The sequence below is a fragment of the Leptidea sinapis genome, chromosome 13, assembly GCF_905404315.1.
Source record: "Leptidea sinapis chromosome 13, ilLepSina1.1, whole genome shotgun sequence".
Classification (NCBI taxonomy): domain Eukaryota; kingdom Metazoa; phylum Arthropoda; class Insecta; order Lepidoptera; family Pieridae; genus Leptidea; species Leptidea sinapis.
Genome location: NC_066277.1, coordinates 13594319 through 13620751, shown reverse-complemented (window position 1 = coordinate 13620751; position 26433 = coordinate 13594319). Strand labels below are relative to the sequence as shown.

General features: G+C 34.0%; 5 protein-coding genes across 11 annotated transcripts in view; 2 read left to right on the top strand and 3 right to left on the bottom strand.

Annotated features, from left to right (window-relative positions):
* The window catches only part of LOC126967618 (focal adhesion kinase 1), a 188438-nt gene extending 183927 nt beyond the window's left edge, over nt 1-4511 (top strand). For all 7 annotated transcript variants that reach the window (XM_050812173.1, XM_050812172.1, XM_050812170.1 and 4 more), the window contains 2 exons: nt 357-467; nt 1624-4511. In XM_050812173.1, the coding sequence (XP_050668130.1) occupies nt 357-467; nt 1624-2143 (631 nt within the window). In that variant the 3' untranslated portion in view covers nt 2144-4511. The remainder of the gene's footprint in view (nt 1-356; nt 468-1623) is intronic.
* The window catches only part of LOC126967644 (craniofacial development protein 2-like), a 113202-nt gene that overhangs the window by 57388 nt on the left and 29381 nt on the right, over nt 1-26433 (bottom strand). The window lies entirely within an intron of this gene.
* Nucleotides 9013-10951, bottom strand: LOC126967673 (elongin-C). The gene is made up of 4 exons (XM_050812258.1): nt 10783-10951; nt 10530-10631; nt 9831-10023; nt 9013-9276 (listed from the first exon to the last, which is right to left on the bottom strand). Exons 2-4 carry the CDS (start codon nt 10612-10614, stop codon nt 9135-9137), a joined length of 420 nt encoding a protein of 139 aa, XP_050668215.1. The 5' UTR covers nt 10615-10631; nt 10783-10951; the 3' UTR covers nt 9013-9134.
* LOC126967637 (zinc finger protein 708-like) lies at nt 11307-13972 on the top strand. The gene has a single exon (XM_050812204.1). It carries the CDS (start codon nt 11654-11656, stop codon nt 13202-13204), a length of 1551 nt encoding a protein of 516 aa, XP_050668161.1. The 5' UTR covers nt 11307-11653; the 3' UTR covers nt 13205-13972.
* The window catches only part of LOC126967623 (ubiquitin carboxyl-terminal hydrolase 20), a 44523-nt gene continuing 38726 nt past the window's right edge, over nt 20637-26433 (bottom strand). The window contains exons 20-21 of the mRNA XM_050812181.1: nt 25253-25381; nt 20637-24286 (exon numbers count right to left, since the gene is read on the bottom strand). Coding sequence (XP_050668138.1) covers nt 23726-24286; nt 25253-25381 — 690 coding nt within the window. The 3' untranslated portion in view covers nt 20637-23725. The remainder of the gene's footprint in view (nt 24287-25252; nt 25382-26433) is intronic.

Here is a 26433-nt window from a genome sequence, read left to right as displayed (position 1 = left end):
AAACTACTGCAACCTCGCTGTTGTCCGCAGTAATCGAAATTATTAACGCCAATGATAAAATTTGCACTATAATCTCATCGAATAGACGTTATTTAATATATAAGAAGCGTATCTTAAATCATTCTTAATTTAAAGAGAAATATCTCATACATCATCCAAATTATTTTTTTATGTAAGATGAGAACAAATGAGAGTACGGGTACTTGATGGTAAGTAATCACCGCCGCCCATTCTCTTGTAACACCAGTGGAACGTTACCGGTGATTAAGTTGGACCTCACCCTTTTGAAGATACCTTTCCCTACTTTAGTTGAAAGACTAAGAATTTATGATTATTTAAGTATATGTGTTATACAGGGAGGTGGAGATGGCTCATCAGGTGCTGAGCAAAGATATGGCAGGTCTGGTGGAAGCAATGAGACTGGCCATCCACTACCACAACACCACGCTACATCACGATTATACCAAGTAACTTCTTAAACTACATGACTAAAAATATTAATAACTTGTTCCTGCCCGCGACGTCGTCCGTGTGTGCGCTATTAAGCAGCAAAAATATATATTATGCCTGCATCTAGCGTGCCTAAATGTTGTCCCAACTTCTGACCTCTAGTTAATATTACAAATTTGAATTATCCAGTAGTTCGCCCGCCGCCGGACCGCACCATAGTATCGCGCACTCGGTTGGTCATCGTCGTAACTATTAAAAATATTTGTCTAAATGAAGTTGCGTGAAAGAAAAAGTTCTTCTACTTTAAATAACAGAAGCGATAAAAGTGTTTATTTAGATGAATCAAATCGAATGTACTTAATGTGCATTAAAATAAATTACCAATTATTGTTATATTTTATACTTAATTCACTAATTTGGCGATAATGGCTTGCACATAAAAGATGTGTAAGCCATATGCTGCCGTGGGCTTTTTTGTAGGTTTATTTAAGATAATAATTTCCATTAAACATTATAAAACTCCATTGGTTTTTGCGGCGCACGCCAGAATAGCAGATGACAGATTTTTTCTTACTTAGTTGACACTTATCGTTATATTTTGTGTTTTCCGCTATATCTTTATAAATTATAGCCTATATGTTATTCTCATGTGTAAGGTATGTTATTGTAGTTTCATGAAAACCCATAAGTAGTTTGAGCGTGAAAGAGTAACAAACATACATCCATACATTCTGACAAACTTTCATGTTTACAATATTGGTAGGATAATAAACAAAACTAAATCTATCACTTCCAGATAGTTCAAGGGGCGACTAAAGTCATTATAAGTAGTTGGTTTTGACGATTTAACGGTCTATCTTCTTTCTCACTCTTACGCCGCCGAATGATAATGCGTTTTTTTTAACTGAAATAACTTTAAATTAAACTAAATTACGGCTGCTTATTGCCCAATCTATCTCTACTTTATAATTTTTTCTTATATATATATATATATATATATATATATTGTAAAACACTCTATTATATTCGCTTATTCCTTGTTTGCCAACTAATGAACACACAGGCCAATTGAAGCACACAACGTCTGCAATATCATCGAAAAATAAAACCGCAGCCGAATGTTTAGCGTAAAATTGCAAGTTATGCTGTTAGCATAAATATATTTTTGTACAGGAGCATGTTAGCAGCCGCTCATGTCCTCGCTATGGATGCCAAGAATCTCCTTGATGTGGTCGACTGTATCCGCGAACGGTATCCGAACGTCGACTGGCGGACAGCGCTACGAGAGGCCGATGACTCTCCGCCCGTTGCTACCACCTCGCCGAACCACACACCCACACCCGAGTGCCAAAGTCTCACCCAGATCCCAGACGAAGACCCGAAACCGGACTTCAAGATAAACCAGCCCGTGAGTGTTGTCACCTCCACTATCGAACATCCTCAGCACACCAGCCTGCCCGTCACCTCCAACAGGGTGTCATCTCTCATTCACAACTATAACCTTTACGGTAACGTGCGCGAGCCCCACATTTACGGCAATTCACACTCCGAAGACTCCTCACACACGGCGCCTATAGAGTCCGTCAAGAGTCGAGTCCAAGCCATCTCTGGTAAGATCGACGCGCCGCCGATCTACTCTATCAGCAAGAAGATGATTCCCATCGACTCTAACGTAGCGAGCGAGCAGGGATGAGTTGCTTGTAGTCCGGCAATGGAACGCTTTCTTTATTTCAAGTATCGCAACGCCGCTTAAGTAGTACAAGCTTTAAAGACAATCCACATGTTGCTCAACATTAGTAGGTGTAAACTTAAAACTACCCTCATTTATGTGAATTTTAATTAGTGTTGCTGTAATTTTTTTTCATTGCACTCGCATTAATGAAACTATAGAAACAAGGATGCTTTTTATTGTATGCACTGATTTTATTTGCTATTATTGTTAATATGTGATTATTATTACAAAATATTTTCCTTCAAATAATATTTAATGAAACATATTAACCGATCATTTTAAACAAATTTCAAACATATCATCGGCATTGTTGCGCTTCAAAGTTTATAACACTGTTGCTTGGTGTCAGATATTACGAACATATCTATAATTATTGTTTCACATACATATGTTGTCTTTATATGTTAATTGTATTCATTCCATTCATCGTCTTCATTATGGGTGTAAAATTTTAAATTGTATTGAATTATTTAGTGTGTTTATTGTACACCTATTGGTTAAAATGGAAATTTATATAAATCAAGTTTATTCATTACAACACTTATAAAATATACCTACAGACACATTAATTAGATATCCATATTAATAGTTTAATAAAAACTGGTCGTATTTCGAGAAATTTACTTCTTTCTACCTCAACCAAATATGTATTAAAGAAGACGGCTTTGCTATGGTCGCCTCTAAAGGTCCCATATGTATTGTTTTACATAAACGCCACTAGGTGTCTTCACTGGCTCGAAAGCATGATTTAAGAAAATGTTTGATTTTGGGTTTCCGATAATACTATAGAGTTATGTTACCCATAACTATGTTTTATATTATTTTGATATTAATCTATTTAACTATCAGAAGACGAGTCCATTGATTAAATCAACTAACCAAACCACTATTGTACAATTCTATGCTAAATATTGCTCTCTTGACACACCCCTAATTGAATTTTAAAGACTGGCTATCCATTTTGCCAATTCTTTTATTGACAATGACACCTGTCAGCATGCTGGCATGTCATGTCAATTACTTCCATACACACAATAACTGTGTTATACAGTCTGTATACCACTTTTTGATATCGAAGTATTATTTTGAATGGCGATTGTATTAACGCTAGGACTTAAATTGTACATTTTATATAATTTAAGATAATTTTGTCACAACAGAGCATTTAGTGCGGCCCGGCCGGCTCAAACTGGGGCGAAACTCGAGACTTACTTTACGATTGACGCAAAAGTTCCACGGGTTGTGTCAAGTAAAATAAATATTATATTATGGGCAAGCAATTTTATCAAAAATATACTATATATACAGAGTAATTGGTGGTTTATTTTTCAACTACATTTTGCATATAAAGCATTGAATGTTAAATGAGTAAATTGAATTTAGAACTTTACTTCAGATTGTCTATGCCTCTAATGGAGTCAATTTCAACATCCGTAAATTGTTAAACTCTGATTTTGTGACAGTAGGTAATTTTCAAACTTGACGCAAATCGCCCCAGTTTGAATGGAGCTGTTCACTGTATGAATAACTTAGATTAAGGATTGGTCTCCGCTGCGCTCCAACTAGATACCGCACTACCTAAGAACAATAGCTTTCTTAATACAGCAACTGTTAGATGCTTGTGTGCGTGGCGTCTTGAAACTCAATGGCATCTTTCAAATTTTGTAACATACGCTTCGTGTTATTTTACATTGAAATTAATGAAATACAAAATACTTACTAATGATATGTGATCCCAGTGTCTTTCTTATTTCTTGTAGTATTATTTTTACAAAGTTTTACGACGAAACTCGACATTTTAGTTTCAATTATTAGCAAAGTTTAACCGAACATGTGGCACGTCAACGTCACACATTCAAGACTGGCTCCTGGGCATAGTATTAGTTGCCGCTCTTTGCGACTACGCCTGCGGTATCTAGTTGGAGCGCAGCCGAGGTCAATCCTTAATCTAAGATGAATAATTTACTTTGTAAAAATTATGTACAAATATTAACAAATGTCCATTATTACTTTAATTATTATCCAAAGTTTTATTGTAAGTTAAGATCTCATAAGAGTTTGTATCGCGTGTAAGTTTTGTAATTATTTTTGCAGATTTTTATTTATTGACGGATATTCGGATATTATGTTCGTAAGCTGTGTTTAGTTGTAACAGGATGTCATTCCAAAGTACGATATTATAGAATATATAGACAGTAATGTAGCACGTCTTGTATCTAAACATAGTCTGCAATAGTGACTGTTCTGTCGAGATTGGTTCATACCACTGTATCATGTGACCTAGATTTTGTTTACGCAATAACTAAATAAACATGAAACCGTAAAAGAATTTTGATTTACACCCTCTCACCTATTTATTTAATTACTGTGAAAACTTTAAAAATAATCCTAATTATAAGTAATTATTCAATTAGTGTCAGGTAAGTATAAGTAATAATAAAAATATTAATAGTAAACAAATAAAATTTAAAAACAAAATTTTAGTATCGATGCGGGACTTTCAACAAGCAACAAGAGTTGAACAAAGCATACAAGATTTTATGACGATACGTCACTCGAACGGTTAGCTCAGTTGGCAGAGGACTGGCACGGAACGCCAGAGGTCGTGGGTTCGAGTCCCGCATCGTTCGAAAAATTATGTTTTCTAATTTTTTTTTTGTGTATTAATCCTAGAAGTGAGAGTTATCACTTTAAAAACATGACAAATTAATAATAAAATATAATAGGTAATAAGGTACCATTATTAGGCCAGTTCTGATGAAAAAAAATAGCCCGCTGAGTTTGTTGCGCCCATTCTTCTCAGGCCTGAGGCATTCATTTTGGAATGGGTGGTAGTTTTTTTGACTTTCAATAAGTGATGTCACATCCTATTTTGAATAAAAATATTTGAATTTGAAAAGGCTTTAGGACGACTTGGAAGAATAAAAAAACCTAGGTGAAGCTGTCAGATTATATAATTTTCGAATCATTAAGACTTACATAATTTACGTCAAGATAGACTGTGGCAGCTGTGAACACGTCGAAAAAAGTAGAGCAGAAGCTGTCATGTAAACTTAAGTAATAAATCTGGCCTGTGGTCATGCTCTACCATACCCTAGCTCTATTGAGCCGTGTAAATTATCTAAGCATTTCGACATAGATACCTACCTTAAAAAGAAATTGCCCTTTTGTTTTTAGATTATCAATGTACCCATATTAAATATCTTTTTATATAATAAATAACCTAATTAAAATGTATATACCTATCTGGTTGACACATAAACTACGTAGGTAATAAACTTCCAAGCACAGGGTCGCACTTTATCGAAAATAAACATAATTTATATTCTATGTTCTAAGTAAAGTAAGAGAAAGCTCATGGCCGCTTAGAGGGCAGTGAAGAGGGCTATGCTCGGCTAAATAAGGTGATCCGTAGGGGAACCAAAGACCGACATAGCTCAAAGATTGCGAACTGAAGTGGCAGTAGGCAGGGCACGTAGTTAGACGGACATATGGCCGGTGGGGCAGTAAAGTCCTCGAATGGCGACCATGTACCGGACCATGGACCGACGATCTGGTCAAGATCGCCGGAATACGTTGGATGAGGCGACAATAAAAGGTCGGGGCGGCGCGTTCTGTTAGAAGTACAAAACCTGTTAATATTAATTAACATTCGCCGAAATCCTTTACGAAATCAATAAATTCTAGGACTTTCGCGTATCATTAAAGATGACTTGAAGCTTAGTGATTATCGTTGATATACAGGACATGCCCTAAATCCCTAAAATTAAAACTCGATCAAAATGAATGATGGATAAATTTTACAATCAAATAGCAAAGTGTACGCTCATAGCGCGAAAGAAGCATCACAAGTAGTCGAAATAGTGCAACGTGATCATCTTGCGTCGGTCATAAAGCTTCATTTTAAAGGAGTGAAGACGTCAAGAGATTGTCTTGGGTCGTGTTGTGGTACCTCTAAGTATACCTTGGTCTTTCTATCATGAATTACACCAGCTTTGATTGAAGTCATCCTTCCCAAAGATTAATAGTGGCCCTTGTATGAATTACACTGCAAATTATGAAGTTTTAGAAGACATGACTTGCTCTAAACGACAGCCGATTTGGAATCGCTTAAGAAATATTGCCACCCACGTTTACACTGTTTTGGTGGTGGTCGACACTAACACGCCAGCACCAATCGATTTAGCTTGAACTTGAGAAACAGTAAAAACTTTACTGATGCAAGACGCCTTAATTTCATAGCTTATGGAGAAGGTCGTTCCTTCCATAAAATATGGCGATGGCTGGTCCATGCATCATGTTCCTGAATGGACACTGACTGTGGTAATTGGATAGAGCTATGCTCCTGTTTGGTATGAATAATGTTATAGGTATATTTCTTAAAAAATATTTCACGTTTATAAAATCTACAAACCTTTATTTAATATTTAGTTTTTTTTATGAAAATAAGGGACAAGACGAGCAGTGAGTGTAGAACGATGTACCTATAAGAACATACTGTACCTACTCAAAAAAAATATCACACTTGAAGCTATGAAGCCGTAAACATTGATCTGAGTGGCAATCATTGCTTTAATTAAAAAATAACACCATGCATTCAGAACCATTTTTTAATAAGAAGAGGCGGGGAAGGTTTTAACTTTTCTCAATTGTTTCCAAAAAGTCGTGTTCCGCACTAGTACCATTCCCCGTGATAAAGACACTGCGTCATAACTAAGAAGAATAAAACAATTGGTCTAAAATACAAATTTATTTGGTGAGAACAAATTCATACTATTATACAATAATTAAAAATTATTTTTAAATTAAATCAGCGTTATTTCTTAAACAACATATATAGCAGGTACTAAAACATAGTACCTGAGTTACTGTTAGTAAGCCCGGTGTTAGAATGCATCATTAAGATACACTAATTAAGCTGAAAACGATATTAATAGATATGTTATTTTATATAATAAATAAGAATTTTATAAATAGAAAACATAAGTTTTTCATCATATAAGTAACATAAACATGTTTTAAAATCTTGTATCGATTGCACCAATTTAAATCTGTTCGTTTTTAGGGAATCAGTTAGTGAAATACATTTTGTGCAGATTTTATTACTCTAAAGAGGAGACCATATCCTGCTCGAGCGTGCTTGAATGAGTCTTTAAGCTCTGTTACTCAAAGAGAGCATAGTTGACCCCTCTGAGGTTCTTACGCATCTAAAGGTGAGAATTAGAGGCTGTCTTTCTTGCTAAGCAACTGAATATAATTATATCCTTTTTAATTGGTGAAAGTTGATTTCAAAAGAAGTCAAATCAAAGGATATGCGTTGGGCACAACATTTAATCTAATTAAACTTAATCTTGGTTATCGCAACACCAAACAAAAGAGTGACACGGCAAATTTCCTTGAGGAAAAAAATTTAATTTCGCTCATCTGGAAGTCCCAGTCTTCGTGCCCATAGCTGCTTCACAAAAAAAATTGTTTAAGTGGGTCAGTATTCAAAACGGCTCGCGCGCCGAATGAAACTTACTGAAACATATAGTGAAGGCATACTCTTTATTTTATAAATTGCTAGATTATTCTTAAAAACGTGTGGCAATTTAACCGTGTCGCTTGCTCTCTCATTTTTATCATTCTATCTGGTTAACGAGTGCCGTACTACGCTTGGTGCGTTTTCCCGCGTAATAGTAATGTATTAAAGCACAATATCATTTATATTAGTACATGTTTGTTTTAAAGTAATTTATACGTAGGGTGTACTTGTTAATTCAAATACTACTTGGCGATTGTTTCTTCCGACTAAAAACGGGCAAAATGCCTACGCCAATTTATAGGTATCTAGCATCTTTCTACCATAGATGTGAGAGACAGTCCTTTGTGCAGGGGATGCAAGGAGACATAACAAACACTACACTACATGCTTAAAGAGTGCAGGAATGTAGATAAACAATGGTCTCCGGCATCGCTACCGGACACCTTCAGCAGTCTAAAAGGCTGCTAGCATTCTAGAACGGACTAGCTGGTCGGAGTAAGATGAACTTACTCACTTAATGGCGCAATCAAGAGGCTAAGGGCACAAAAAGTGCAGTCAAACTAAACTATGGTAAGGCCAACGAGACAACAAAGAATGTAAACAAAGTTTCAGGGGTTCAAAACATTTTTATTTGAGTAAATTATATATAAATAATGGATTCCCTAATCTAAATCATCTGTATTAGGCAAAGACTACTCGTCGGAAGAGTCTGAGTCACCCATATTTATGACAATATAACTCAGTATCAGGGGTGTCCATTGGTTTTCTAGCAAGGTAGGCACTGTGGATCTAACTACTCATAGTTGAGCTTTATGCTCTGTCTACTGTAAGGAAAAATTTAATGAGTGGGTGTTCAATAGAAGTTTAGGTATCAAGTAACGGAAGAAAATTAAACTAAATTAACTTTAGCACAAGTGCTATATTTAATTAGGTTCTGATCGAGGTAGGATTTGCCTAAATGCCTATATGCACACCTCTGCTCAGTATAATGTACCTCAGTTAACAGTCTGTCTGTTTACATTATTTATCTCGTCTTGTTGGCCTTAGTATAGAGAGTAGAGTTAGAACTAAACAAAATTAGATTTAAGTAATATTTGAGCACAATCATTTATGTGGTTGGTCTTTCATCTGATGCCACATTGTTACCACTATACCATATGACCAAATAAATGTCTCTCATATAAGCAATGTAATTTTTTTATGTTTCTACCCTCAAATAAATAAAATTTTTGTTATTTATTGCAAATTTAAAATACTGAAATCAGACTGATTCAATTTTTTTGACAATTAATAATAGAAAAAGAAATAACCTTGAATAGATTTATTGGTATTAAATATTAGGTTTAATTTAAACGGTAAAAAACATATGTTTAAGCCCATGTCTATTAATAATACATTAATACATATAGACAATGATCCTGACAAGTTTTAACAGTCCAAGAAGTTAGCAGCCATAAGCAGTTCTAGGGCTATTTCGGGTGCAATGGGGAACTCCGGGATCTCTGTAGACGAGTTTGTGTAACGGACCTTGTATGTGAAATACATACACACCTTCTGCAATACATGTGACCTGAGAAAAAAAGATTATATTCATTACCTCACTCTGGCATTTCGCTTAGATTAATTAAGGGGCTCTTTTTAATTAACACATCTGCAATATTCATTAGTCAATTAATTTTATTCATTGGTAGATCTAACAGATCTTGATTATAATTTATTTTGATGAAAATACAGGCATTGGCATGCACTCTGATATCTCATCAAAATTTTCATACTGCATTGTCTTGTTAAGTATTTCCTGTTTCGCCTTTTTCATTGTGCTTTAAGGGGGTGGTGATCACTTCTTAATAAGTGAGCCACTTACTCATTTGCACCTTCACTTAAAATGTTCCCTAAAGCTTTCAAATGATTTAAGTTTGAATTAACAACACATTTCTACTGAGGGATATTTATTATATACCTAATAATACATATTAACATACCCCATTACCTAGTCAAACATAATCGGGTAGAGAACATAATGGTATTGTTGGTATGAACATTTAACCAAACTAGTACATTATATTTTCAAGTAACAGCATATATAGATTTGTGTTAAAGTTGTTGAAACAAAAGATAACTTACGGTATCTCCCTAAAATTAACTTCATTAGCCTCATTCTCAGCAAACTGTCCTGGACCACTCAACATTGCTTTGATAGTCCCAGATGTAAGTGCATGCTCTCGTTTGACAATAAACTCATGACCATCTGATGAAACAAGCTTCACATACATAGCATCTGGGCCCTCACAGCCTCCATAATACTTCTCCTTTTCATCTAATGTAAATGAAACCAAAGTAAATAAATTGTTATATTAGAAATAAAAATTATTCATATAATATCAAATATAGTTCAACTGTGTACACTGTTTCTTTAAACTAGATACCTATGAATAATTGAAAATGGTAAAAGGGTTGATATACATATATAGGGTGCAAATATTATTTGCTAAGAAATGAAGGTCTTTCAAATGTTCTTTTTATGCCTCTTTCTAACTAAATTTACACAAAATATCTTTGTCTAGCACACATTGTAACATCATAGGCATAGAAAAGTTATTTTTTTGAATTTGTAGTAACTAAAATTATTGTATAACAAAATATTTTCTTAATAAATTTATTATATATATCAGTGAAATATTAGCCTGTAAATAAAAATACCTAATGAGCTGATATATCAATTTCAAATTTATTAGGTACTAAAAGTGTGATTTAACTATTTTAGTTTAAGCTTTAGTAACAATGTAGTCGCTCATTTTTTGAATATAATAAACACAAACCAACCTGATCCAGCTGGAATACTTGTAGATCGATCTTCCCCTACACTTAAAGCAGATGCTGCCATCGATCCTACGTTGGCATCTGACATCTTAGTTATTTAATGACCTACACAAACAAAACGTGATTATTATTATACTGTTTATAGTTTCTTGACACAATAATATCATAAAGATTAACGACTAGCATCTTAACATACTAAGGTATCAAAATATAATATTCTGATAATATAAATAAAAATATACTGCCTAAAACTTACCAGAATTTTGTCCGACTAAATAATATCTGAATATTAAAGTTATTTAACTCCGATTTTAATACCTATAAATTGAACTTCATCAGAAAAATACTATTTCTAGTTTCAGGTTTGACGTTTGGCTTTGAATATTTAACTTTTAGGTTAGTCTCCTAAATAAGTTGCAAATAATTTACTATAAATTTGATGCATTCGACTTAGCTACTGACATCGACACTTCGCTTTGTATTTTATTTTTTATCAATGATAGCAAGAAAAGGAGTAATAAAATCCAAAATTATATTATTTTTTTAATTTTCTATGTTAATTTTTCATATTTTTTAACTTGTTAATTTTATGTTTTAAGGTATCTTGACGATAAAAATATTATTTTTACCCCCATCGAAATAAATTTCAGACACTATACAGTGACTAATATAGAACTGGCCAAACTCTTATCAGCAAAGGGTAATATTGGGGTCATTTAAAAAAAACTAATATTCGGCGGATTTTTTGACATGATGGTTTGCTTTTTGGCATTTTTGGCTTCATTCTTATTTCCATTATTTTGACATTTCTGATTTCAGTGTCAACCGCTACATATTTCATTGAGAAAAGTTGATTTTCGTGCGTATTTCACCTTGTATTTGCTTTATATCCTGTAATAACAAAGTAAAGTGTCGAGTACGATACAGATCATGATAAGAAACTAGGATGCATCTCTGGAATCTTGTGAAAAACATGTGACACGAATACGAAAAAGGGCTTTCATACCGTCAATGTGACAGAAATGTTTTCTGCCATCGTGACGAGCCAGCGCTACTGCGGAGCCGTAACGATATCGAGGCGTGATAAACGAACGGCGATATAGAGCGACGTCAAAGATGAGCGCGAGATGGCCAGTCCACCACCGAACCCTAGAGAAGGTGAGGAGGGCGGCTCCGAGTTCGCGGAGGAAACGAGAAGTGAACGTACGCCCGCCCCGCAGAAGACGTTCATAGCACCTCCCGCCTCACAGCTGCAGACGAAGTTGGAGTTTGTAGCTCGCGGTGGCACTGGTCGAAGTGTAAAGCACACATTCAGAACCGTGAAAGTGGCGCGGAGGGTGCCCACGCTGCCGTTAAAGCCGTATGAAGAGGGTTCGGGCGGCGCGAGTGGCTCCAGTGAAGCAGGTGGATCTGGCCTGGGCAGAGGCTCGGTGCCCACCCTGGAGCGTCGCCCGCGCCGCGATCGAAGCAAACGACATGTCTGCAATGCCTGTGACAAACGATTCTCTAGCCCGGGTAAACTCAGTCAGCACATATTCTCTCACACAGGTGAGCTGCCATTTGCTTGTAACTTTTGTGAAAAACGTTTTAATTCTAGATTCAAACTTGTGAGGCACAGCCTTATACATAGTGAAGATAAAGCCTTCTCTTGTACAGTCTGTGGCAAGACTTTCAGTCGAAAAGATCATCTCACTAATCATGTCCGTGTACATAATCCTGAAAAAACACTTTATACTTGTGAGAGAAATGATTGTAAGAAGTCTTACACATCTCTGCTTAGTTATCGTAAGCATGCAGCGCTTCATTCAGCTGAAGAGGGCAACTTACAATGTAAGATATGTGATGAAGTTTTTAGTACAAAACAGGAAATAGTTTATCACCTAAAAGTTCATACTGGCAGTCGTACTATTAAGAGTGAGACTGATAAGAAATTTACTTGTGAACGCTGTGACCGAAAGTTTTTTACTGCAAAAGATGTAAGGCGTCATCTCGTGGTACACACAGGTAGACGTGATTTTTTATGTCCATATTGCCCCCAAAAGTTTGGAAGAAAGGATCATCTGGTCAGGCATGTCAAAAATGCTCATCCAGATCAATCCTGGCGGTCAGCAGCAGTAGGAACCTCTAAAGATCCACCTCCTGAGGCCACAGCATTTGAAAAAAGCTTTTCGTCATTTGATATAGAGATACCTGGGTCTGAATTTGATGTCTGGAAACCGGTATCTCCCAAGCAGGAGACTATTGAAGGCAGGACAGATGTACCAGCATCAGATATCATTGTTGAAATTCCTGACCTAGAACTGCCAAATATAAAAGTGGAGCCATTAGATATTAAATTAGAAGTATCAAGGTCACCCAGTGAAATGCTGGACTACCCTGTTGTGTATGTCGTCCCTCCACCCTACTCCCAAACAACACCTGAACTACCTTATATTACAACACAGGATTTGAGTGACACTATGAATTTGCTTGGTTCGGATAATGTTGAATCTATGCTTATAGATCCTGGGGAAGGACCATCAGGCCTTTCTAGAGAAATGTTAGGACTATTAGATGAGAATAATACAACATTTTCAAGTGAGGAAAGTGGACGCAGTCAACGTTTGCCTGCCTTTACTCAAGCATTTCAAACTGCTCAAAGCCCGAAACCCCCTCCCCCACCTGCCCCTCCTCATTAGTATTTTTTAGTTCACTGTGCATTTTTTAAACCGAACTACCTCATTAGGTATGATTGGTCTATAATAAAAATTTAGATCAACTACTTAAAGTACTGTTTTTATATCAGGGCGATATTAGATGCCATTAGTCTCAGGTATACCAAATTGTTTCCGAATTCTACATGAAATATCTAGTCGTGTATGTTCTTTCGGAATTGTAAATTGTAATTTGTAGCATACATGTCTAACTTATGAAGTATAGATGGGACCAACTCTATGTGTGACATAAAAGTAGAATAATAAGAGGTGTGAAATGGCTATTCTGTAGAATATTTCAAAGGATTAAGCGAGAAGGTATATTACTCTTGAAATCAGTGAACTTTAATTATATGTTCTTGAGTGGTTCTCTGGTTTCTGCGTGAATTATATTATAAGAGTGTATACCTTGCGATAGGAGCATAATAATGATTATGTGAAATGGCAACATCAGATCTGTCTAATGAGAACAAAATATGCATTGAGTTGAGTTAATTTTCAAGCAGACTTCATTTACTTCATGTTTAGAATGTCATATGAATCATGCTGATATTGTATTAGAATGAGTTTTACACTTTCAGGTAAATATTATCTATAGAAGCAACACCTTCCTTAGGATTAAGATTCAATATTGGACCGATCCATTTACAATAGAAAACTATCTTGTGCCAAACTACTTTAAAGCAAAGCAAAACTGCTGAGTGTTAGCTTTTGTAGAATCCTATTATATATGAATCAATGTGTTCATTTTTATACAGTTTCTGAAATTTTTGCCTGATAAGGCATTATTTTTAATTCTGGTTTATATATTTAAGTATATATTTGTATTTTGTATATCTTTGAATTGTGATACAAATGTTATTATGTCTGTAACACATACTTAAAAAAATATCAAATTGGAAAATGTCTTGAAAAATATGTCATCAAAATTATTGCATTGTATTTAAATGTTATATATCGCATACAGAATAATAACGAAAATTAATATAATTAGGTGTTATTTACGAAAATCCATTTCTATTTAAAATGTTATAAATGATATCTTTAGTGTTAATTCTGTTAAGTGTTACAGTGATTATTGTGAAACTTTGCTAGTTAATGTTAAAAATAATCATTTATTACATTTTAAATTAAAAACAAATTGTATAAGAGATACAATTTTGAAAAACACTTGTTATTATAAAATGTGTAAATATTTCTAATCTGTTAGGTTAATAGGACTGTAAAAAATTTAATCTACCTCAACTGCAACATATAAATATGCTTTAGATATTTAAATAAACATTAGGTTAGTGAATTAATAGATTACAATGTAAGAAGTACATGCAGTAGAGCTGAAATACATTCAAAATTTTTATTATTACTTATTTTTAATGTGTGTCAAAAGAAAACTTTATTATCTCTTAAGTACAAAAAAAATAAGCTTTGTTATTTTAAGAATTGATTTTGTATTAAAAAAATAGTGTCTGGAATAGAAATTCTTTAAAAAAAACATCATAAATGTTGCTTAATTTTTTTTTAAATAAATATTTTAAAAAGCAAAGAATAATTTAATAAATGTACTCAATGGAGTAAGTGTATAGTAATGAATCTGAATATGTTTTAATTTAAGTGTAAAATAGTTAAAATTAAAAAGCATTGTTTAGTTTGGTAAAAGTTTTGTTTATACTTGTAACTGTTATAGGTTTATAAAACCTCAAATTATTTTTGTTCAAGGCTATTAATCTAGTTTCTATTTTGTATGTACATTCTAACATTTTTGTGTCTGCCCCTGAAATTCAGCTAGTCATAATTATTATATCCAATCTAAATAGTTTGAAATAGACATAGACAATTTAAAATATTTATACATTTTTTTTATACAAAAACACAAATATATGAGTAAGTAAACTGACAATAAATATTAATATCCAATTTTTTTTTCACAATTTACATTACAATGTACCAACCAGTACTTTAGAAAAATAATTTGATGATTTAATATATATTAATCAGAACTTTGATAATTTGAACACAGAAAAATTTGTTAATTATTTATTTATTAAATGCAGACGTTTAAACCGTTTGATCTGGTGTTTAAACAGCCTATTAAGAGTTTATTAGCAATGTCATATAAAATGTACAGTCCTAATAAAAAGTCATGTATAACACTTTAGAGCAGATATGGGCTCTGTGTGTTATAATGGAAAAGTATTGACTGAATGCATAGACTTGAGTGGCCTTACTAAGTTTAAAAAGTATAATAATAATTAACAAGTAGCAGCACTGCAGTTCAACCAGAGTTTCAGGTTGAGAAATGAATGAAATATGAATATTAAAAATAATAAATAACTTTTAACGCTTTACCTCCCAAAACAGCAGTACAGAATTTTGGGTCTTTAAAAACATCCCATCACTCTTAAATTGTCTGGTGGACTTATCAAAGGAGTTCAAATTATCAAGGTTGTAATATGCACATAATTTATTTGTATCTAAAATGTCTAAAGTTTTTAACTTATTACATATCTTTCATACAAGAATATTATGTAATATTATAAAATATAAATAATCCAAATTTTGTAAACACCAAGCTAATTTTATATTCTGATTGATGTCCCATGTTTTTAAATAGTACTGTAAAACAGTCTATAGAAACAATAGGGTGGATAGATAAACTGTATTAGTTGGTTTCTTAGATAATTTAGTATGTCTAGATAGAATGTCTAAATAGTGGTGAATTGTTAGACTCATTTTTTAGCAACACTAAAACAAAATGACTGACATCACATGTGTAAGACATAGTTTTCTTTTTATGAAAAAAGGGACGAGACGATAATGACGTTCATCTGATGGAAATTGATACGCCCTGCCCATTACAATGTAGTGCCGCTCAGGATTCTTGAAAAACCCAAAAATTCTGAGCGGCACAACAACTGCGCTCGTCACCTTGAGACATAAGATGTTAAGTCTCACTTGCCCAGTAATTTCACTAGTTACGGCGCTCTTCAGACCGAAACACAGTAATGTTTACACATTACTGCTTCACGGCAGAAATAGGCGCCGTTGTGGTACCCATAACCTAGCCGGCATCCTGTGCAAAGGAGCCTCCCACTGGTTATCATTCACACTTAAGTAAAAAACCAAGAGGCTCTATCTAGACATTAAAATTTTCTAAGGTTGGTTATTTATATGTAAATGACATTGATTTTTTTTTAAATGTTTCAATATCATATTTTATATCATTTTATCTGTAACAATTCGTTAATGAATATATTCTAGACATCCATTATTCAATTAATTAGCATCAATTCTGTTAAAACTTGTTTAAACCCTGTTTTAGCAATACTTAAATTTAGAAATACAAGCAATCAACAACTATGCTGTTATAATGTATTTATTTAATTTTATGAAGTCAATTTGAGTGTCAATTGAAAGTATAATAAATGAGTTATATTGTTCTTGTGATGTTGACTAGATACTAATATGTTATCGAATACATTAATACAACAATTAAATATTTCACCATTTTTGTTATTATTTATTTTAATAGTATCGGGCCGTATTGCTTGCTAAAATTAGGTGTAACAAGTTTTTTTTTTGTTATGTAGCACTGAAAGTGTTCAAAATGCCCTTTATATTGGAAGTTTATATAAATATAATCATTTATTTTTGTAATTGTTATTTTTTACGAATAATTTTCCAGTTTTTCATCTATAGCATAACGGTATGTAGATATATATAGAGTGTGACTCTTTTTTTTTTTAATGTTGTCTAAAGCCAAATATTTACGTATTTTTATTTTGTGTTTCATACAATGTAAGTCGAATATTTTATATATACTTAGTTGTGTACGTAACTTTGACGATTATACTACGTTAATGAACAAATTAAATACCTACCTACATAGCACGAAGAAATAAAGAGAAAAATAGATCAAATGGACTACGGCCTATTTAAGACTAATATCAAAAAATCACTATCTTTTCAAATTTCCAACTAAAAATGATGAAAAACTATATTCAAATGACACAAATAAGATATGTATATATAAAAATTCAATGGAAGTGCTGTATAATTATTAATAACATTTAATCGGCTAAAGGACTAGCATCCATTGTCACACAACAAATTAAAAAAAAACATTATTTCAACATAGCTGTTTTGATTTTATTTGATCACATAATAAAAATATGAAAAGTTCAGTGCTATTATTTTTTTTGAGTAGGCAGTTAAACTTTTCGATTGACATATTTATAAATCCAAGCTACAAGTTGCCTTTCCTTAATATCAAAAGTAATTTTCGCAATATTAAAATATCTTTCTGCTATGAATAATAGTGCTGCAGATGAGATATTGTGTCACTATATTCCATAAGTGGACGCTTAAAATATAAGTCACACCCAGCTTGTATGTAAAAATGGCCAAATCCTTTTTTTATTTTATCTATATGATATATATTATGTAGTTATGTGTGTGATATTTGTTCATTACGGGAGATGAGTTATACGTAATTTAGTACGTTTTGTAGGGGCCTTAATAAAATTAATGAAGATATTTAGATGTATGTTGGAGTTATAACGAAAAAAGGAAAAAAATATTTTTTTAATTTTTTTTTTTTCATTTTATTCATAGAAGTGATCTATTTTTGTTACGCCTTTTCAGAAATAAGGCGCTATATTGAAGTTAGGACTGTAAATCGTTGCGTTGTCAATTAATGTGTAATGTTGTTAGAATTCAGACATAAACTTGTTTTGGTTTTATCTATGCACCTAATAATTAGGCAAGTTTTTTTGTCTGTCTGTAATCTCATTGATTACTTTCTGGCGCCGGTTCGTTTTTTCATGAAGTCCCCGTACTGATAACAGCTATTTCCATTAATATTTTTGTAATGCTACTTCCCCACTACAGTCCACATGGTAACTATTTAACATTAACTTATTCCTACATACGATTACAGTAACTATTTTATTATTAGTGATTCCGAAGGGATTAAGTATAATTTCACCAGAATTTTAATTGTTGTGAGTACAATACGTGGATTTTTTTCTTTCAAGATTAGACAAATCTTAACTAAAACTAAACGAAGAGCTGTCTTCGGAATCCATTTACGATGATTGTCATCAAGTAAGCCGAAAACAAAAGGCTTGAGATTATTGACTGTGTGTTTAGTTTCACTTAAATGGTTAATAGCTAAATTATATTATTAGGTAGTTAGGTACTACTTAAATAAAAAAAAAAAAATAGACCATGTTAAAATATAAAATTATATTATAAAGTTAAAATATCTTGCCCCAAACTAGGCATAGCCTGTACTATGGGTATAAGACAACGATATATAATATACTTAAACATACATAATATAAAAATCCATTACTCGAAAACACATATTCATTATATCAATGTTTGCACCTACCGGGATTCGAACCCGGGATTATATCTCAGTAGGCAGGGTTACTAATCAGTCAGACATTAACCACCATCGAATCTGCCAGGGAAAGAGAGGCTTAGTAACAGTTATATGTAGTACTGATCTGACAATCTTCATACATATTTAGCACTACCCACATACAAGATTTTTTAACACAGCGCCTTCGTTTTTAATGTATCCTTTATATTGTGGGATAGTACTTAAATAATAAAATTCCAACGAGGCAACGATCCACCGTTCACCTCTGGCCCGTTTAAACCTCTTATATAGAAGAAGTGGGGAGTTTATTACGTCATTTCTGTATACTAAGTTGAAATTAATTGTTTGAAGATATCCGAAGTTGAAATTGATAATCGGCGCCGATTTTGTTAAACTGGATGGATCATCAATTTTTTTATTAATTTGAATTCTGTATTTCGGTACAAATCAATAGTAACAAAAAATAAATTACCTCTTGTAATGAAGACGTTGGTATACAAAGTTCGCGGTTGAGAATAGCTATTCCATTTTAAATTTTGTATTCGACATACCTACCAGTGGTTATGATAAAATAAATATTTGCATAGTACTTAACTCGCTAGTTACAGTTTTCTTTAAACTGGTGGTGGTGGAGGAAGTAGCAAGTTCATTGAACCCCCTCCATATTATAAACTACCCTCGCAATATTGTAATTACTAGATAAACATTGAAACGATGTACCTGGTATTTTGATAAACATCTGTAATATTTTATATTGTAATAAATATTTTGGACATTATTTCGTTATTTATTTGTAGATTTTATTTTATCACCTGCTTGACACGAATCACAATCCTATTAGCAAAGCCTGTAAGTAGAATGAAAAATGAGTACGTTTTTAAGTGGCTAGCTTGATCTAAAGTAAAGAAAGTCGTCCTTAAATCGATTAAACACTGGAGGAAACCAGTACTGTTTTCAGTTCCAGTTACAATAATCCTTATCGATGTAAGTATCAAATATAGTGTAACGAGTCAAGTGAAGTGGTGAGCAGCGGGTGTCTGAGATGTGGCGAAAGTGTAGCGGTGTGAAGTGTGATGCGAGGAGAGGGGTGGCGAAGGGTGTTAATAGAATGTCTTGTTCGGGATTAAATGAATTATTTTGCAGTGTTAGTGTTGTTAAATAATTACGAGAGTATCAATATATTTGAAAGATAAGTTATAATTCAAAAACTATTTTTATTTTCCCTGACTGCTTTACTAGTAGACTTGGTAGCAAAATTATACTATATATGTACCTATAATACTGAAACGATTTTCTGAACATTTATACACTGATTTTATTACGTTTAGTATTTTTCACGTACAATAGGTCCATCACTTCGTTACATTCCGTAATTAAACAATATTATCTGCCATCGAATATATGAATGCCTTGTATATGTATGTGATTGTGCTTTTTGAATAATACCTAATTCTATTCGACTGTTTCAGATCTACAGGTTTATCTTACGATAACTTGTTAGTTGGTCAGAGGCCACTAAATTGCTCAAGCTGAAGAAATGAACTATATAGCAACAGATGACAAACAAACAAAAACTCGAGTTCGCGAAGTGTTTGTCAATGAACGGAAGATTGTACTCTGCTACTATTCATATTCAAATATTTTTATTCAAAGTACCTAGGCTTTGAAATTATTGAACGCCAAAAACTACCACCCATTCGAAATAGTACGCCTCAGACCTACGAACGGGCTAAGCTCAGCGGGCTATTTCTTTTCTTAATTTAGTTACAATGTAGTATCATACAATTAAATTTATTATTTAATAGCCTTAGGGTGGTCGCTCCATTCCCAATCTATGGTATCATTAAGGAAATCATTATGTTTTGTACATTTTCTGGGATTATGTTGTAAATGCATATACATCGCCCAATAAAGGACTTAGCTAACTAACTCGACTTGACCGAGTAGTAGGCATAACAACTTTTTGTTTTTTATTGTAAGTAGTTTGTCTGCTTCTCACAACTTAATCTGTCAATAAAAATAAAAATCAAATTGTCGAAATATATTATATTACTGATCAATCCATTAACAAATAACATATAGACTTAGAACCAGGAATAACAGAATAAATACCTAACCCACGGTACATTGGTAATCCAAGAAATGCAAGATTTGCCAAAAATGAGGTAATAAATGTATAAATCCAGGTGAGAGGAAGTTTTTCATTCACAATACTGGTTACATCTGTTATCTCATTCACATGGCCTGTAGAAATATTCAATAAACATCAAATTTATAATACAAGTTACATATTTTGTACACAATAGTGAAATACACATTAATTATGAAGTTGCGATTATATTACATATGAATTTGAACTAAAATTATTGTACTAAAACATGAGGGGCATTACAGGGCAAAAGTGGAAAAAGTTGTCCCAAACCGCAGCACATTTGTACCCAGGAAACCCTCGAATGTTCTAGAAAATTGCACTATATGAGTAATTACGCTAGTCTCTGGAATATAAAAAACGTCAGATTGTAAATGCACGAAAACGTCACCACAAGGACTTGTTAATTTGCGTTGCAATCTTGTTTAATGTGTTCGTGTAACTAAAGTACTTGTTTCAAATCATAGTCTTACAATATAACAGCACATAGACAAACTAACCGTTCGAGAGAGAAGATATAGAACATAGAATACGAAAGTGAATATATTGGTCCATGCGACAACTGGTGAACGGGTACTGCTTGTGGTGCCAGGTCGACCTGTTATAGTTAATAAATCATTGTATTTGTTGGATGCAATTACTAACTGTGACAGTAATCACGACCATCAGCTTCATGAAGCATCCTTAAACAATGAATTCAAGCTCTAAAGGTTGTTGCATCCAAAATACGATAATTTATTTCTTTATTACTTCTCATGAAATAATTTATATTATTTAAACACGACTCATATATTGGATGCAACACCTTAAAAACTAATTTATTATGCCATCGTAAAATACATTATTTGATTGAAAATAGTGGCTGTTGAGTTTCTTGCATGTTCTTCTCACGAGCTTAACTTTTTACGATCATATGGTAAATTTATTCATTTAAAAGAAATATTTGTAGTGACTATACAAAAGCGCTTAGTTTAATTAATTGAATATTTGAATAAAGTTTTTTGACTTTGTATTGTAACTGTAACCGATTTTAATTAGAAGTTGAAGCAGTCAGCAAAGTTTGGCATTTGGTCTTTAGTATTTTGAATATTAATTAAAACTAGCTAAAGCACACACTAACAAATCAAAATTGGTCACAGATTACCGGGCTGTCAGATCGTCTATACGCTAATATATTGTCTATGGTCTAAATAAAGCAAAAATTCCGAATACTGAAAATATTTTTCAAAAGCTTTCCGACCTTCTTATTTATTAATTTATTTGAAAATGTTATATCTTACCGATAATATAATACTAGCCACAACAGGGTTTCATTTTGGAACTCGTTTGTTGTATTTTTATACAGTATGGAGCTTCATCGGCGACATTAAATGAACACACGGATAAAACCTTAATGATAAAAATATAAATTCAAAAATAAAAAAATACATAATTCACCTAAATAAACCATACTTCAATAACATCATTTCCGAACACCTTTAAGTAATCTAGTAGCCACGAGCTAGCGTAGGCACTGACACGCACCGAGCCTTCAGAACTCGTGAGTGTACTCAAAGGTGATTAAAATTTTGTTTTCTAAATTTCTAATTTCTTTGTTTGAAATTTTTAATTATTTCCTTTAACTTGTGTCTGACAGTCCACAAATACTCAGTTGTAACACAGAGTCACTATGCTCTAGGGCAGGGGTGCTCAAACGGTCGATCGCGAGTGTTTTTTGAGTCGATTTCGAGAAAAAAATCCGATATAGAACTATTTAATGATTTTGTTTTAGATAACTAAAATCGGTAATTTCGTACCATCTTATGAAAAGTATGCCCAGGACATACAGATTCAATATCCAAAGTCACTCTTTAGTTAAGTTTAGAACTTTAGACACTAGAACGCGTTTGTTACGAAGAACCAATAAACTCGCAATTTTGAATAATTGTGACACCTTATGCCTTAACAAAAAATAATGACTATTATTGTGCGCAAAACTAATATCTATGTCATCGTCCCAGACGACAATCCTTAATCACACATACTTGAAGCCTCTCAGAGTCGATCGTTGTCTAACAGTTTTGAGGTATATTGCCAGCAGTTCAAGCTTGAGCACCCCTGTTTTAGGGTAATTGTGTGCGAGACACGATATCCACAATACCGTACAATCTAAGCATGCCAAAAGCAATCACGGTGCACAATACCTACATACTTTCATGTCACATGTCTTCAAACCAGGTATATTAAGATATACAATAGATTATTTCTATATAAGCATTTTTAAACTTCCCATTGAACACCCAAATTCACACTTTCATTCGTAGATCATTTACATATCTAGATAGACTAGCCAAGACTACCTCTACTGGGCTCTGTAAAATTGCTAAATCTTTTAAAGTGGATTGCGTTATATTTTATAATAAACTCCCAAATCATATTAAAATGTTACCAATTAAAAAAAAATATTGTATCGTAAAAAATAAATTAACATCTATTCTGTCAACGAATATTGTTATACTAATTTGAATGTTATTGTAACTTTTGTACTTCATCATACAGTGAATAAAGATTTTTTTTAAATGTGTGATTGTCATGACTGTGAAAACGTCGAAAAAAATTGAGATTGACAGTTAACGTCTATTTAGAGATATGCACGCACACTAACACAAAGTGACATACAAATCGCAAGTATAAGTCGTAGCTTGTCACACACACTGAAGTAATAAAACCTGGCCTTTTTTCATCGTTTGTCTAGCAGCAAGTGGCATTATCTAGGCGTATAAATGATCTAAGCTTTCATTCATTAGTCAATTATTTCAATAGTTGAAAAGTAATAAAAACTACAATTTAAAATTGCGCGAAGGTCGGACATTTTTGTTCCCGCCTAAAACAAGATTGCAAAAATAGATTTTAAAAGTCACTTGAAAACCACTCAAAGGTAATGTCCACGGCCCTTCCTCAATCTGTAGACAAACCGAAACACGTGAAAGAATCATTTGACCGTCCGTCGTTTCGTCTTTCTCACTTTACCCGAGCGCGCCTTGTTCTTCAACGAGATGTTGCCAACGTTCGGCAACTCCGAGTCCGTGTAGATAGTGTTGTCATTAGCATCGTGATCGGAACTATCGAAACCGTTCTCCATTCGAATAGTGTTGTACTTCGGCAGCTCCGAATCGGATTCATAGTTTCCATTGGGCTCATGATTTTTGTACATAAACGCGTGCCGGTAGCTGACTTCTTCATCTGAATCGGACCGGAACCTGTTCCGCCGACTTATATTCTGCAGCGATTGATTCTTTTGTAGTTCGTTCTGAATCGAATCGCGGATATTCACTTCGGACGTTGATTTAGTGCAGTACGACGTCCGCTCCGATTCTGAGTACTTTCTAGTCGGCCTGTGTGTCTCGTGGGTGACCGGCGTGTGTGATGGAGACTTCAGTTTGACTTCAGGCCCGCCCCCGTATATATCGATAAAGAATCGCCACAACTCTTCGCTAAGCTGTGCATGGTCTGAGCCAGGCTTCAGCGTGTATTTTGTTATGCCGTCGCTTTCCTGAAATTTTATATAAATATTTTCAAAATGATGATGAGCAATTTTATTCATCTTTGAGATGTGTGACTAATTCGCTCATTTGATAGGGACTTGTGTGTCTACTCGAACCTACACCACCGTGCCCTATTACAATTGTTAATGTTTTGCGCATGCGAAAAAGGCACTGTGTTGCTATGTGTCAAAAAGGTGTTGAATAAGAGTTTCACATTGTCAATAAAAAATATATCTATTTTTACATATCAATGAAAGATTATAATGTGTTTGACGTTCTGTTTTCTTTTACCTTGTTAGACCATCTTGTGAGGGGTCTACCCACACTGCGTCTTCCTGCCCACTGCCATTTCAGTTTCGCATTTAATGGACTATGTCGGTAACTTTGGTTTTGCTGCGGATCTCCTAATTTCAGATTCGATCTCGCAGGTAAACTCCGAGCATAGCCCTATCCATTGCCCTCTTAGCGACCACACCTTTCTCATCAGGTCCATAGTTAGCGGTCACGTCTGCGTACCGTAAGTCATCAATGGCAACACACACTGGTTGAAAACCTTCGTCTTCAGACACTGTGGTATTTGGGACGAGATTTAACGCAGCGCAGGATCGATCTTCGTTGAAATCTTTGGGGGAGGTCTTTATCCATCAGTGGACGTCTTCCGTCTGATGATAATGATGATGATTTTTGATGCAGTGATCAGTGTACCTACTGAGGATGAGCACGTTTAAATGAAAATGATTCTGTCAAACATATTTAACCATTGTTTTCAAACTATTTCTTCGTCACCTTTCTGCACTAAATAGTTATTCTGTTTAGTGCAAAAACGTGACGATTTTTGTAAACGTATATTAAATTTTCATAGTGACAATGAACAGTCATAATAATTATATTTACAAGGGAGCCGATTCCACAGCTTTGTCGTACGTGGAAGAAAGTTGCATGAAAACCGCACTGTGGAGGAGTTGTGTCCGTACCTGTTTGACGAGAATGTCAGTGTTGTCAACAGGTGGTGGCGGATGTCGCGCCTGGTTGCGGATGAAGGCCTGCCACTGCCGGAACCACTGCATGCTGATGGCGTATATCGCGCGGGGCTGCTCTTGCTCCTGGTTCACATAAAAAAAAGTGGCTAAGTCTTTGGCCTAACGAAGCAAAAATCATTCAAATGATTTATTTCTTGTGCTATTCTACGCATTTAGAAAGAATAATTTTATAAAAATGGTGCAAAGATGGTTTGACAATTAATTATTAAATAATGACTACGGCTGTATGGACTTGAACCTTTGCCTGTATTTACAATGGACGAATAAACCAGAAAAAAAAAATGACGCCAACGTCAGAAAATTTTAGGAACCAACTTTAACCTGTTACATTTGTGTTACAGTAATGCGCGCGCATCTTACAATTTCACTCTCATTATTTTTTCATAACGTGCCTAAAGAAGTATAACTTCAAAAAAGAGTGCGCTTTTGACCCTGTTATGTCTCGCGTTTGGGTTCAGGTGAACAACTGTTGTTCAATTAGTAGTCCTGCACCCGGGAACGTCCGCTCCCGACCAATGACCGATTGAAAGTGGCGGTCCCGTTATGCTGTGCATTTTTTATATAGCACTTAATGTCACTGTCGATGTCATGACGGTGACAATATACCACATATTTCATTCCAGCTAGATGTCAAGACACTACAAACCCTACGCCTGAAGTAGTACATAACATTCATTTTAAAATTTTTCAAGAACTTAACGAAATTACGTGTTATAATATGCGATTATTGAACGTAGCATGGAGGGTTTACGATGTTTGAGTATATATTTTTTTTAATGAAGATAAGAGACGAGGTAATTGATATGCCCTGCCCATTACAATGCAGTGCCGGAAGAAGGTTCCTTTTGCACCGGATGCCGGCTAGATTATGGGTACTAAAACGGCGCCTATTTATGCCGTGAAGCAATAATGTGTAAGCATTAATGTGTTTCGGTCTGAAGGGAACCGTAGCTATTGAAATTACTGGGCAAATGATACTTGACATCTCATGTCTCAAGGTGACGAACACAATTGTATTACCGCTCAGAATTATTGTATTTTTCAAGAATCCTGAGCGGCACTGTATTGTAATGGGCAGGGCGTATCAATAACCATCAAATGCCATTCAGTTGACG